Source organism: Onychostoma macrolepis, chromosome 14 (assembly GCF_012432095.1).
Source record: "Onychostoma macrolepis isolate SWU-2019 chromosome 14, ASM1243209v1, whole genome shotgun sequence".
Taxonomy (NCBI): Eukaryota; Metazoa; Chordata; class Actinopteri; order Cypriniformes; family Cyprinidae; genus Onychostoma; species Onychostoma macrolepis.
Window position 1 is genome coordinate 19,904,057 of NC_081168.1, and position 12,539 is coordinate 19,916,595.

At 38.2% G+C, this 12,539-nt stretch overlaps 1 protein-coding gene across 5 annotated transcripts in view; it reads right to left on the bottom strand.

The window, feature by feature from the left end:
• The window catches only part of stox2b (storkhead box 2b), a 70,316-nt gene that overhangs the window by 36,883 nt on the left and 20,894 nt on the right, over positions 1–12,539 (bottom strand). Inside the window, exon 1 of one of the 5 annotated variants that reach the window (XM_058797972.1) lies at positions 4,154–4,475. The exons of the other annotated variants lie outside the window; for them this stretch is intronic. Coding sequence (XP_058653955.1) covers positions 4,154–4,319 — 166 coding nt within the window. The 5' untranslated portion in view covers positions 4,320–4,475. Of the gene's footprint in view, positions 1–4,153; positions 4,476–12,539 lie in introns of those variants that run through there. 5 annotated transcript variants of the gene reach the window in all.

Here is a 12,539-nt window from a genome sequence, read left to right on the forward strand (position 1 = left end):
GTCTGAGAAAAACACTAAACTGGGGAACAAAGATTTTGGACACCGGAAAATATGATTGGACTAAACAGAGGAGCCAGTCAAAACAAATCAATAAGAAAATCTAAAACCCCACAAAAGGGTCCGCATACAGCTGTAAGTTATCAACCTTGTCCGTCGACCCGATTTGCATGTGGATATTGCATACCATGACTCCCCCACTGACCTGCATGAATTAGCACTCCACGCTTGGCATGTGTTACTGAAAATGCAGAAGAGTAATGAAAGACAAGAAAACACAGGGTCAAGTTCAGCATCAACCATAAAGCCAATGCTTACGACTTTATCTCTGAACAATGCAGATGATTGTGCGACCTTTACTTCATAGTTTTTACCTTCCCGCCCCCAACTAACACTCCTCCACGAGAATGCAAGCCAGAAGTCAGGCGGTTTGTACAATCCGCAAACTCACTCGACCGGCAGCACACCGCCACCACACTAAAAATATCGCATAAGCCATGTGAGGAATTCAGAGTCATTTGATTTTCTGTGGGTTTTAACCAATATTGGGGAGCAAATGCTTCCAACATTTGTTTGAGGAAGTACAATAGGATGATGGTATTTCAGTAGTTTATGGAAATTTCTTTCCTGCTTGAATAAAGAAATAAAATACAGTCCAGAACTGTATGTTTAAAAGACCGATTACAGCAAAAAAATTTGCGTGAGGAACCCCTAATAAAAAAGTAATTTATTTAAAAATACATTTATTTTATACTAAGTACAATAACATATTTATTGATATATTGCTCCAGACTTACAGATATAAAAATTATAATTCAAATTAATTTGGAGTACTACTTTTAATACCATTATTGATGAGGATTGTATGACCTTTGAATAATATCAGTTTTTAAATGCAAGAAAGTATACTTGCGATAGTTCCACTTTAGCACAATAAAATGTACTTCAGTATATCTTTAGTTGGACTTCAGCACTACTTCTGCACAATTAAAGTACATTAAGTATAAAATTAGTTCTTCCAAGTATACCAGTTTAGTATACCAAAAGTTCAATTGCAGGGTATTTTTATTAAGCACATAAATATGTAAATGTACTTGTAGCATACTTAGCATGAAATTAATGCATTTAAAATACATTTTAGAATATTTATTTTTTTATTATGGACCCCAAGTCAGAAATGCTAACCAGATTTGACAAATTTGCTTCATCAAGATTATCAATGAATAACACGTATTTTTTTGATAACACGCTTTTTATTTGTTAACGTTAGTTCATGCATTATATATCATGGCCAACTTGAACATTTACACAACTTGAAATGTAAAAATGTATATGTGACCCTGGACCACAAAACGGGTCATAAGGGTCACTTTTTTTAAATTAAGATTTATACATCATCTATATACATCAAAGCTGAATAAATAAGCTTTCCATTGATGTGAGGTTTGTTAGGATAGGACAATATTTGGCTGAGATACAACATTTGAAAATCTGGAATATGAGGGTGCAGAAAAATCTGAATATTGAGAAAATCACATTTAAAATTGTCCAAATGAAGTTCTTAGCAATGTATAGTACGAATCAAAAATTAGTTTTTGATATATTTACGGTTGGAAATTTACAAAATATCTTCATGCAACATGATCTTTACCTAATATCCTATTGATTTTTGGCATAAAAGAAAAATCGATAATTTTGACCCATACAATGTTTTGTTGGCTATTGCTACAAATATACAAGTGCTACTGGTCCAGGGTCACATATTACATATTTAATATGATTCATTTATTAATATAATTTATTTATATAATAAATTTATGTGGTAAAAGTTCATCATCATCATCATCATCATCATCATCTCCTGTTAGCTAACTGCACTGACTAATGTACATCTTCTGATCTGTATTGTAGTGTTACTTTAAAATGGTCATTTTACCAATGATCAAATACAGACAATAAATGTAGTTGTGATTTAAATGCAACCCTTCCATTTGAATCTGGAGTAGCAACAACATGATTTGCCTTTAATCTAAGACTGAAAGGAACAGCTGTTTCTATGATTCCTTCTGATTGCAGAAATCATTAACAATAGAAACTGCCTCTTCAACAAACAACAGCAGACTTTACAACCAAAACCAAATGCCAGTGCTTTGATATCAGACACGAGAACTCTCTAAATAATGACTACTTTACATCCCTTCAGTGGAGATTCACCATTTTAAGGAACTGTAGATTACAATCAACTTGAGATTCACAAGGCCTACACATCAAGGGAGCGCCATCCAATCATTTTAACCAACTTTAAAACAGAACCTCCCACTTTCTTAGCCCCACACATTGAATTGCTTGCAAGTGCTTTATGCCCCAAATGACACCCAAACTCCACAATGACTACGTTATTTAACCTTTGACACCCAAAGTTGCTAGGAAACATGAAGGATCCTCAAACCAATGCGGTTTAGCCATTCCCATTCAGCTTTACCTCAAGTTTCTCTCACTTCAAGTAAAGCAAAATGGAACGTGAACCATAATTCACGTACCACTGACACCAAATATGGACGGCAAAAACATTTTAGGGGATCATCAAGTGGTGCATTTCACGTCAGGCTCAAATTCCCTCCAATTGTTTGCCTACACGACGTCTATTCTTGGACTTTGTTGGTGAGACTGCTGGACGTAGACTAATCAAACTGGGATGGAGTAATCCTTGGTCATCGCCTCTTAATTCTCTCGTTAGTGTAGAGGAGAGCAGATGTAAAGAGGGGTTCTGGCACAGCGGCAATAAGAGTATTTATTTTTATGGGAGCACTCTGTTGTTTCAGGCCTTGCGTTGGGTCTGGGATCTCTCTGCAGTGATTTGGTATAATGACATCCAACAGGAAACCTTAATTAGCCGATCAAAATATGAGATGCGGTTTATCCTTTTATATTTTGCCCTCTGGGTCTGAACAAGTCGGGTAAAGTATCACAAAACGAGCACATGTGTAATCAACTTAGCTTAAATATATTGTGACAACAGGTCTCAGCACATCGTTTAATAAACGCAAATCTAGATTTGGAATACACAGATGAGCAAAACTACACATTTTGTTGTCTGTATGACTAGTTACTCTTAAGGACAGGGCTTCCTTTAGACTGACTAACAGGCTTCCCACATCTTTTTGACATTAAGATTGAATTTCAGTGTCTTTTTCAGTTATTTGCGATTACTGGATGAGAATTTTAAAAATTATTTGATTTTACATCATTGACAAAAATTTTTAGAGCTGTGTTACTAGGGCTAGTCCATTTCATTATTTTCCTGACTTCTCTAGGCCTGGAAATTAAAATATTGAAATTCCCTGTGGAAGTACTGATTGTATAATTAGGTTGATTTAGGGTCACATCCACCAGACCTCGATCAGATGCATTTCTTAAGGGACACATTCTTGTTCAGAAGCAGTTGGAAAGAGTGCAAAAGAAAGTCACAGAATGCAATAGTCTTAAGATGTATTTTTTACATTTGAACTATTTTAGCTTATGTATGAGACAGTACTGTGCGCATGGACCAACATTAAAATAACAACAATTAATAGCATTCAAGATATCTGACAGATATTGAACAAACGTGTAGAAAAAAAAAATTCACAAGTTGCGCTTTGGCTACAGTTGTTCTGCTTTAAGAGAATGAATTTATGGATGCAACATCTCAGAGAGCTTCCCATGCTGAGATTCTAACAGCACAATAAAACCAGCATCTCTAAATTCATCCCCTGTAAATCTTCGCTGCTACAAATTATAACATGAATAAAACAAAATCTAGTTTAACTTGTCAACCTAATTGAACCATCTCTAGAAACTTGTAAAATATATATAACAAACTAAATTAAATACCAAAAGCAAACAGATTCCAAATGGAGTAGCCGCTCGACACAAGCTCCAGATGCAACAAAACTCGGCTAACACTCGCACACACAATAGCATGTTCAGACAGTGTGGAGCAAACGCTAAAAATAGCTGACCTGCATCTGTAATGCAACAGACAACCATCTCATGGCCCGAAATCTGGCGAAAGTCATCCGTTCAAAGCAAACACAAAATAAAAGATGGCTGTAAAATCAGATGCACAAATTAACAAAGTGTCGCTTCTGCCATTGGAGCGTAAAGGACAACTGACCTGTTATCATGAATCCTCGAGGGCAGTGAGAGATGAAGTGTTTAGGGTAATGTTTGTGGAGCCGGTAGTCTTTCTCGCTCCGTGACCGCGTGCGATCGGAGGCCCGGTCCGAGAATTCGGAACTGGGCCAGGCCCTGCGCAAAGTGGTGCTGCGTGTTTTTTTCATGATGAGCCCGGATAAACGCAGCGTGCTGGCACCAGCTCTGATATCTCACCACCGCGATCACACTTCGGACATGGCGGGATATCGTCGTTATCCAGCTCTCTCCTCTTCTGTCAGTTCGATGTAAGTGCATGCAGTGAAACGCACGCAGACACACTCAATCACAGATGCTCAGGTTGCGGAATCCCTTAGGAATGGTTTGGGGTCCTCCTGGTCCTAAATCAGTTGACTGCAGATGCATCCAGCAACACATCACCCTCTACACACCTAATCCTGGCTTACGCTTTCTGCAAACAGAAGCACACATGCACACTACACTCACATGCTCGCCGATCGCAGCGGCATGTGAATGGAAGACGAGGAGGTGTGTGGGAGTGGAGGGAGGAAGGGTACGAGGGGACTCATGTGGGAGAGATGGAAGGAGGGGATTTTAGAGGGGTCGGAGTGGGGGGCTGCGGGTTTTCGCACCGTGAGAAGAACCCTAGATTCAGACAAAAGATCAATTCAGTCGCGCTTCACTCCACTAGTGCAGAGCTGTCGAGACAAAGGAGACCCCCAAAAACAAATTAGACTTTTAAGACCAGGAACCACAGTGGAGACAAAGTCTTCGTGTGCAGGGCAAGGGTCCTTCAACCATGCAGAAATGACAAGCAGGAAAAAAAAGAAAAAAAAAAAAAAAAAAAGTGTATATGTGGGAGACACAAGGTCCAAGTCCTCCCCCTTCTCTGATTCAAATCCAATTCTGGAAAGAGCTCAGTCTGTTTAAGAAAAATAACATGTCACACAGAGACCCGCTTGGGCGCATTGGAAGACTTGTTGATTTCTGACGCGTTCAGAAGATAAACACTGATGCACTGAGTGAAGATCCGTCCGTCTTCTAGTCTCTCTCCAGGCTGTGTTGTCTGACTTGTCTCTCTTGCACCGAGCACTCGTAAAAGCAAGGCTGGCGCATGCAGCTCCTGCTTTCGCCTGATGATTTGAGGAGCTGTCCGTCTTCAGACTTGTTGATCCAGTCAGGGTGCGCTTCTCGCCACAAAGAGACGGCGAGAGAAAGCCCTGAAGGTTCTCACTTTCTGGCAGTCTGCCCAGCCTATAGAAACCCTGAGCTTTATTTACATACGCTGCCTCGCAAGCTCCCCAGACAGTCGAACCGTCGCAGTAAAGAGCGTGTGAGAAATGAGGACGAGGAGTCCCTTATCTGCAAGAGACGAATGACAAAAGAGTTGAGGCTTGCAGTGCCTTTTCCAAAAGAACTTATTTTCTTTCTCTTCTCTGCTGTTTTTCACTGAAAATCCCTTTTTCCTCCAGGCAGAGTCATTCACAATTCCCACTCGCTCCCGTCAGTTGAAGCACCAGCTGCAAGAGAAATTCCTCTGGAATGCAATTAAAGAGATCCCTCCACGGCAGCGCGAGCGGGAAAAAGGGGGTTCGGGGAGCAGCGTGGAATGGTGAATGGAGATCTCTCCTGCCCTCCCTTTCTCTCTCTCGCTCTGTCACGCTGTCATCCCTCCCTACCTCTCCTGACAGGAGCGCAATCGCGCAGCTGTTTGAGAACACAGCCAATCACTCCATAGCAGCAGACGGAGAGAGAATGTGACAGGATCTCTCTCTTTCAAGCATGTGAAACATATATTGCATTATTTAGTCAGAGTTGGAAATACGGCATTCACAAAGATACACAACAAGAGGCAAAATGCTGGACATTTCAGAGTAGTTATCCTTTTAAATTTTCACATGCTAAAATCTTTATTTAAACGATTATCAAACAGAATATTATTATTATTATTATTATGAAAATGTTTTTTTCACCACAACAGCAAGCTAGAGATGAAAATGAGGCATTTAATGCAAAGAAATTAAATAAAATATCTATCATTGGTGAACAGAAAATTATGGCACATTATTTCCAACCAAGCTATATTTTTGTCAAATTATGCAATAAGTTATAATATATTTCTTTATAATACTGCATACAAGTATAAGGTGTACATTTGAGGGCCCTCAAATGGTGCTATATAGCACTAAAATGGTGCTATATAGCACTAAAAGTGGTTCTTGGCTCGTAATCATAGGGGAACCACTTTTGGTGCTATATAGCACCATATTTTTAAAGGTGCTATACAGCACCTTTATCAAATGGTGCTATGTAGAACCATAAGAGGTGCCATATTGCATTGTATTTCTTCAACAAAAATGGTGCTAAACAGCACCAACAGTGGTTCTTTGGCTCGTAAAGAACCTTTAAAGGGGCTTAACAGGTTCTTTGTACGGCAGTGGTGCTATATAGCACCTTAAACACCCCAAAGAACCGCTGAAGAACCATACAAGAGCTTAACAGGTTCTGTACATGGTAGCGGTGCTATATAGCCTCTCAGTCATGTCAAAGAACTGGTGAAAAACCAGTGAAGAACCACTGAAGCACCAAGATTTGGTGCTATACAGCACCAAAGTGGTTCCCCTATGATTACAAGCCAAAGAACCACTTTTAGTGCTATATAGCACCATTTATTTTTTTATTTTTTTTTAGAGTGAAGCTGTAGTCTTTAACGTAACATTTTTTTACTATTTCTTTCTAATAGTGTCCACTACTGCACATTGTTAGTGCACAAGTTAGACTAGGGCTGGGCGATATGTGCAAAAATTCAAATCTCTGTATTTTTTGGCTGATGTGCAGTATACGGACATATATATATATATATCTCTCGCTATTTTGTATTTGGATTAAACAAAAAGTGAATGTAAGCATGAAGGCATATGTTATGTGCAAAAAGGGTTAAAATCACATTACATTCTAACATTGTAACATTTCAATCTAAAAACAAAAATAATGCTTTTAAAGCAGAAGTTAAATTTACTCAACTAAAAATGAAAATAATAAAAAAGCACAGACTAATTGAGTAAAAAGGCTATTTTGATTACCCCATTACACTTTACAGATAGTGCTATTATACAAATAAACTTACTTGTAGGTTTAAAATTCTACATATGTCACATTTATTGTCCAACTACAAATATTTCAGCAAAATGTATTTATTTTGTATGTTATTTCGCTCCGTCTGTTTGGTGCGTGGCGGCACTCGTTCTGACTAAATGGTCTGTGAAGTTTAGCGGAGAATCGCAAAGCAAAAGCTCAAGCACAAAAGCTTTCCATAGATTTATAACATTTACAGATGGAGAATATACCTGTGAAATGTAAGTTATGCATTAAGGAAAACAGCACGTCTCTGTCAGCGGCACACGCGGCCTTTCTGTCAGAGCCGCTTTAAACTGAAACTATAAACTATAGGCTACTATATCTTACGAGTTTTTTTTAAAGCCCTTCATATAAAGCTTGTCACATGATTAGAACAAATTTTATTATGCACTTTCTCAGCAGCAGTTCAGTCTATGTCCTCCCTAGATATTTTTTCAGATGCACTCGGTATCAAACTACTGTATATCGATATTAACAGTATTGCTTCATAGCGTATCGCTTATAAAGAATTTATTGATATTTCATACAAACTTGATATACCGCCCAGCCCTAAATTAGACTAGTAAAAGTGTTTAAGTTGTTTTCTGAAAGTCCACAGGGTCAATAGCACCCACAGTTAGGAACCACCCTAAACACCATTTAAAGCGGTACCTATTTTAAAATCCCCTTTCTCAAATCAGGCTGTTCTGAGATTCCTGTCAGAATGACGTAGTTCTGCACAGGCCCCTCCCACCATAGTTGATTGACAAGCTGTCTTACCTTAGACCCGCCCTGAGTGAGCTGAGAGCTGTCCGTCATTGTGTCGACTCCGGCGCAGGGGAAGACAAGATGTCTCAGATTAAGCGATTGAGGTGTTTAGTTGTTGGATGTAATAATGAATATAACAGTCATCATTTACTCCCAACATCTGAGCCGCTGAAGATGCAGAGGATTAACGTTACTTTCGTTTTGAAGGGAATGCGCTGATCCCCGATCTGCCTAAATGTGTTTATGTTCACGCGAGTCATTCGTGATCCAGCTTCATCTACAGAAGAAGTGAGTATAAGGTTTTTTTTTTTTTTATGAATCTTTGCAAATCGCCTTTCCTAATAATGTGCTAGTTAGCCAGTTTTGCAGCTGAAGTTCACAGTCTACTCATCACCCAAGGAAGAGAGGGGCGGGGTCAGCAGAGCTCATTAGCATTTAAAGCAACATGGACTAGAATGGCTTGATAAAAACAGAGCTGATTTCAACAGGGTAAAAAAGGTGGTGTTTATTAGAAATTTTAACCAAAGTATGTTATAGACTTTTCATTAAGACCCTAAAGAATCATATCAACTTGTGGAAAATGGGCATCCGATGACCTCTTTAAACAGGATCTGTTGAAGATACTCAGTGCGTGAGATGCTTTTCCATTTTGTCCAGTATAATTTGGCTCTACTTTTCAACAAACTGTATTTAACAAGGCCGCTCTGTCTTTCTGACTCGTTCACCTCCGCAGGGCAGATCATTAATCAGAGGGAGGACTCCCTCTCTGTCCGGCCAAATGAGCAGCGAGAAACTAATGTTTTTCCAATAAGCCACAGATCAAAGGTCACCCATCCATAATAAAGCAGACTTCCACCATCTTTCTCATTAATATCAACAATCAGTGCCCATGGCTTGCAGCGAACAAATTGGCATCAGTGTTTCCTGAATGGAAACTAAAGGATGAAGGTAATTTATTCAAAGAATGGAACAAATAATGTCTAAGTATTTATGATGAACTAAATGGTGTCTTTTGAGCTTCGGAAATGGTTTGGTTGAGCACTGATGCTTTGCAGGCAGAGGGTGTTGGGTTACACAGCTCTTAATGGAACACTATAGAGTCATGGAGAGCAGAAACCTGCTGTAGGTCAAATGCAACCTTGGCTCACTAGTACAGACTTTGCAGGAGTCTTGGCAAATGCAGTTTACAACTTTCCATGAGGTCTGGACAGTTTTGAGGAAGACAACGCATCCACTGTGGCTAGTTTTAACTAGTTGGATATCGAGCATGGCGCTAGCAACACTAAGGTCATTGGTTTGATTCCCAGAGAATGAATAGGTTGAACGCAATACAAATCCGCCTGCATCTTTGATATTGTCAGAATTTGCATTTAACATTCTCTGACCAATTGCAACACCAACTGTTTACGACTCAGCCAATAAAAATGTTCCACTGTCTGGACATCTTGGCATGACAGTTTCACTGGGAAACCCTTTGCTGTCGTTTCATGCCTTGCAAACCCTTAAAGCTTCATTCCTCCATGGCTCTCAGAGTCTGGTAATCTCTGGGCCGGGCCACAGTACCAGTTCACTTTTCCTGGGTCTGTTGTGGTTCATATTTCTAGTTGTGTTATGTCAGGGTCGCCAGTGATGACAGGAATGCAGACGAGGGCTCATGAAGCACATGTCTTTCCTTCCAGAGAAAGCTGACAGTGTGACCCTTAGAGGGTGTTAGCGAAGCGTGGAGCAGGGTCAGAGGGAACGGAGTCTTAAAACAACAAATTGATCAAAATGATGATAATTGATAATGGCAGTGATAACAATGAAAGGTTGGTCTTTGCATTGTGCACTCAGTATTAAATAAAACTACAGTACAATATAAAAGTACATATTACAAGAAAATATATTTGTAAAATACATAAAAATATTTGTCGCTTACTGTTTCTTGGTAATTGTTAGAAATGTATAAAATATAAATATAGAACAATTTACATAAAAATAGAAATTTACTAACAATTTCTAGGTTTTCAGTGTACATGAATAAATGTAAAATGTAGTGAAAAACATTTTTACCTCACTTACCATTTAAAAGTTTGGGGTCAGTAGGATTATTTACACATTTTATTTTTAATTTTAAATCACTTTAATTTTTTTGAAGCGTTAACACATTCAGTAAGGACGCATTCAATTCACAAGTGACTATAAAAGACATTTAAAATGTCAAAAAAAAAAAAGTAAAATATTAAGCAGCACAATAGTTTTCAAAATTAATGATAATCAGAAATGTTTTTGAGCAGCAAATCATCATATTAGAATGATTTCTGAAGAATCATGTGAGACCGAAGACTGGAGTAATGACATTTACTATCATATTTGACAAAATTTGCATTTAAACAGCAAACAAGTGATAAAATATAATTTACATTTAGTCATTTAGCAGACACTTTTATCCAAAGCGACTTACAAATATCAAAGTATATTCATAATGTATTTGTTGTTAAACTTCAAATTCCAGGTTTAAATTAAACAACTGAAACTTTAAACATTTTCTTTCCCCCAAATCACTTTAATTTTAACACTTATATTTTAAACACATCATAAACCTATGCACATGTAAATGGACCACCAGCACAATCCAATCCAACAATCAAAGCAATAATCACCAGATTAACTGATTATCAAAATAGTTGAAGATGGTTTAATACCAGTTTTTTAAACATGCATAATGCAAATACTGTTTTTTGTTTTGTTTTATTTTTGTTACTAGACTATGTTAATACTGTGATATTCTTAGTTATAGCAGATAAGTATGATTATTTTATCTCATCTGATTAATTAGTCTCATTAGCATCTAATATATCAATTCACCATGTTTCTGCCACAATACTAAAGGTCCTTGCAAACGGAGTCCAAAATGTTCGTATGCGTTTTTTTTTCGTTTCCTTTTCTTTCGTTTTTTTTCCTATTCCTCATCCTTTCCCATCAAAATGCTTGCTATGGATGCGAAAATGCAGAAAATCAAACCTGATCCGATTTTTTTTTTTTTTTATGACGGATGTAAGTTTTGGAGACACTGTGTTAACGTGATTGACACAACGTGAGGTCGTAATTATTTTTTAACATGCAAAAATTTCAAACAAGAATTTCGGACTCAGTGTGAAAAGACCTTTACAATAACACAAAGCCATCTAAAGTGTCCCTCTTCATTTCTAGACAGTGTTATTGGTTTCTCTTAAGCCACTGTCAGCTTGTTCCTGTCCTCTCTGTGTGACTGATCCTACACTTATGTTAGGCTGCAGGTTTTTTTAATCCATGAAGCTCAGAACCCCCCATGCATGAGAAAAACATGTTCTGAATTATCAACCCTGCCCCCTGCTTTCAAACCATACTGTTTTCCTTCTCTCTCACCCTCTTTTCTTCCAGGATCATCACAATCTCCTTCTCCCTCCTCGCAGCACCCCATACTGTAAGAAACACCGCTGATACTCCCACCCCAAACAATCCCAAACACACCTCCATTAGTGAGTGTCAGAAAGCGCTCCAAGCTACACAGACAGCTCGGTTTGCCCATATTTAGGCCATTCCACCTCTAAAAATACCACAAATCACTCTTACATTTGCCATAGTAATGAAACAATTAGACAAGCCCTTCTCTGACTATAGGACTCAGCGTGTTGAAACTAAGAAGTTGCCTCTTATTTTATACCAGTCTGAACATGCAGTCACATGTACATTATGTCTTTGTACTACGGATTTCAAAAGCAAAAATTCTCTGAATCAAAGTCAATATAACAAAATTAAAAAAATGACAATTAACAAGAAAAAAGAAAACTACTTTTGCTGCTATTAAATTAATTTTTGTATACCTGAATAACTTTCACTGCTGAATAAAATTCACTTCTACTGGTATCAACGACTGAAATTGCTAACATGCAACATGTTGTGTCGGCTTTGAGCAACAATGCAAAAAGGTGATAAAGTCTGCAGTTTCACAAGTCATGAGACGTACTATTGTACTTTTTTGATCCTGGCACATTGACTCTGCTCCCATGAGCAATGCATAGGCCTATTTCCTTATCTAACCTGTATTAATGTGGCACCTGATTCAGTAGCTCATCAGCTCATTAGTAAAGTGTACATGAGCTGAAATGGGTACATGTCCACCGGTGTAGAAGAAACCCGCTCAATATCACCAAAAAACGCCAGAGGTCTGCTGCTTTAAAGAGCATCTGTAAAATGTAGCTATACAGCAAGAGTGGTTGTCTTCAGCATGCTTTATAATTTGCTTTTGACAACACTGGAAAACTAGAAATCTGGAATCTAGAGCTTGATTGAGAAACACTGATCTAGAACCATCTTCAGTGGCCCTACACAATCTGACCAGAAACAATCAGCAGTAATGTCTGTTTACAAGAGTCCATGTAAGATGTGGTGTGTATTATGAAGACAAGATGGGAAAAGCATGCTGCTCTTGATTCTACTGACACACGGTGAATGTTTTGGATTATAAAGTTGGTCTGAGG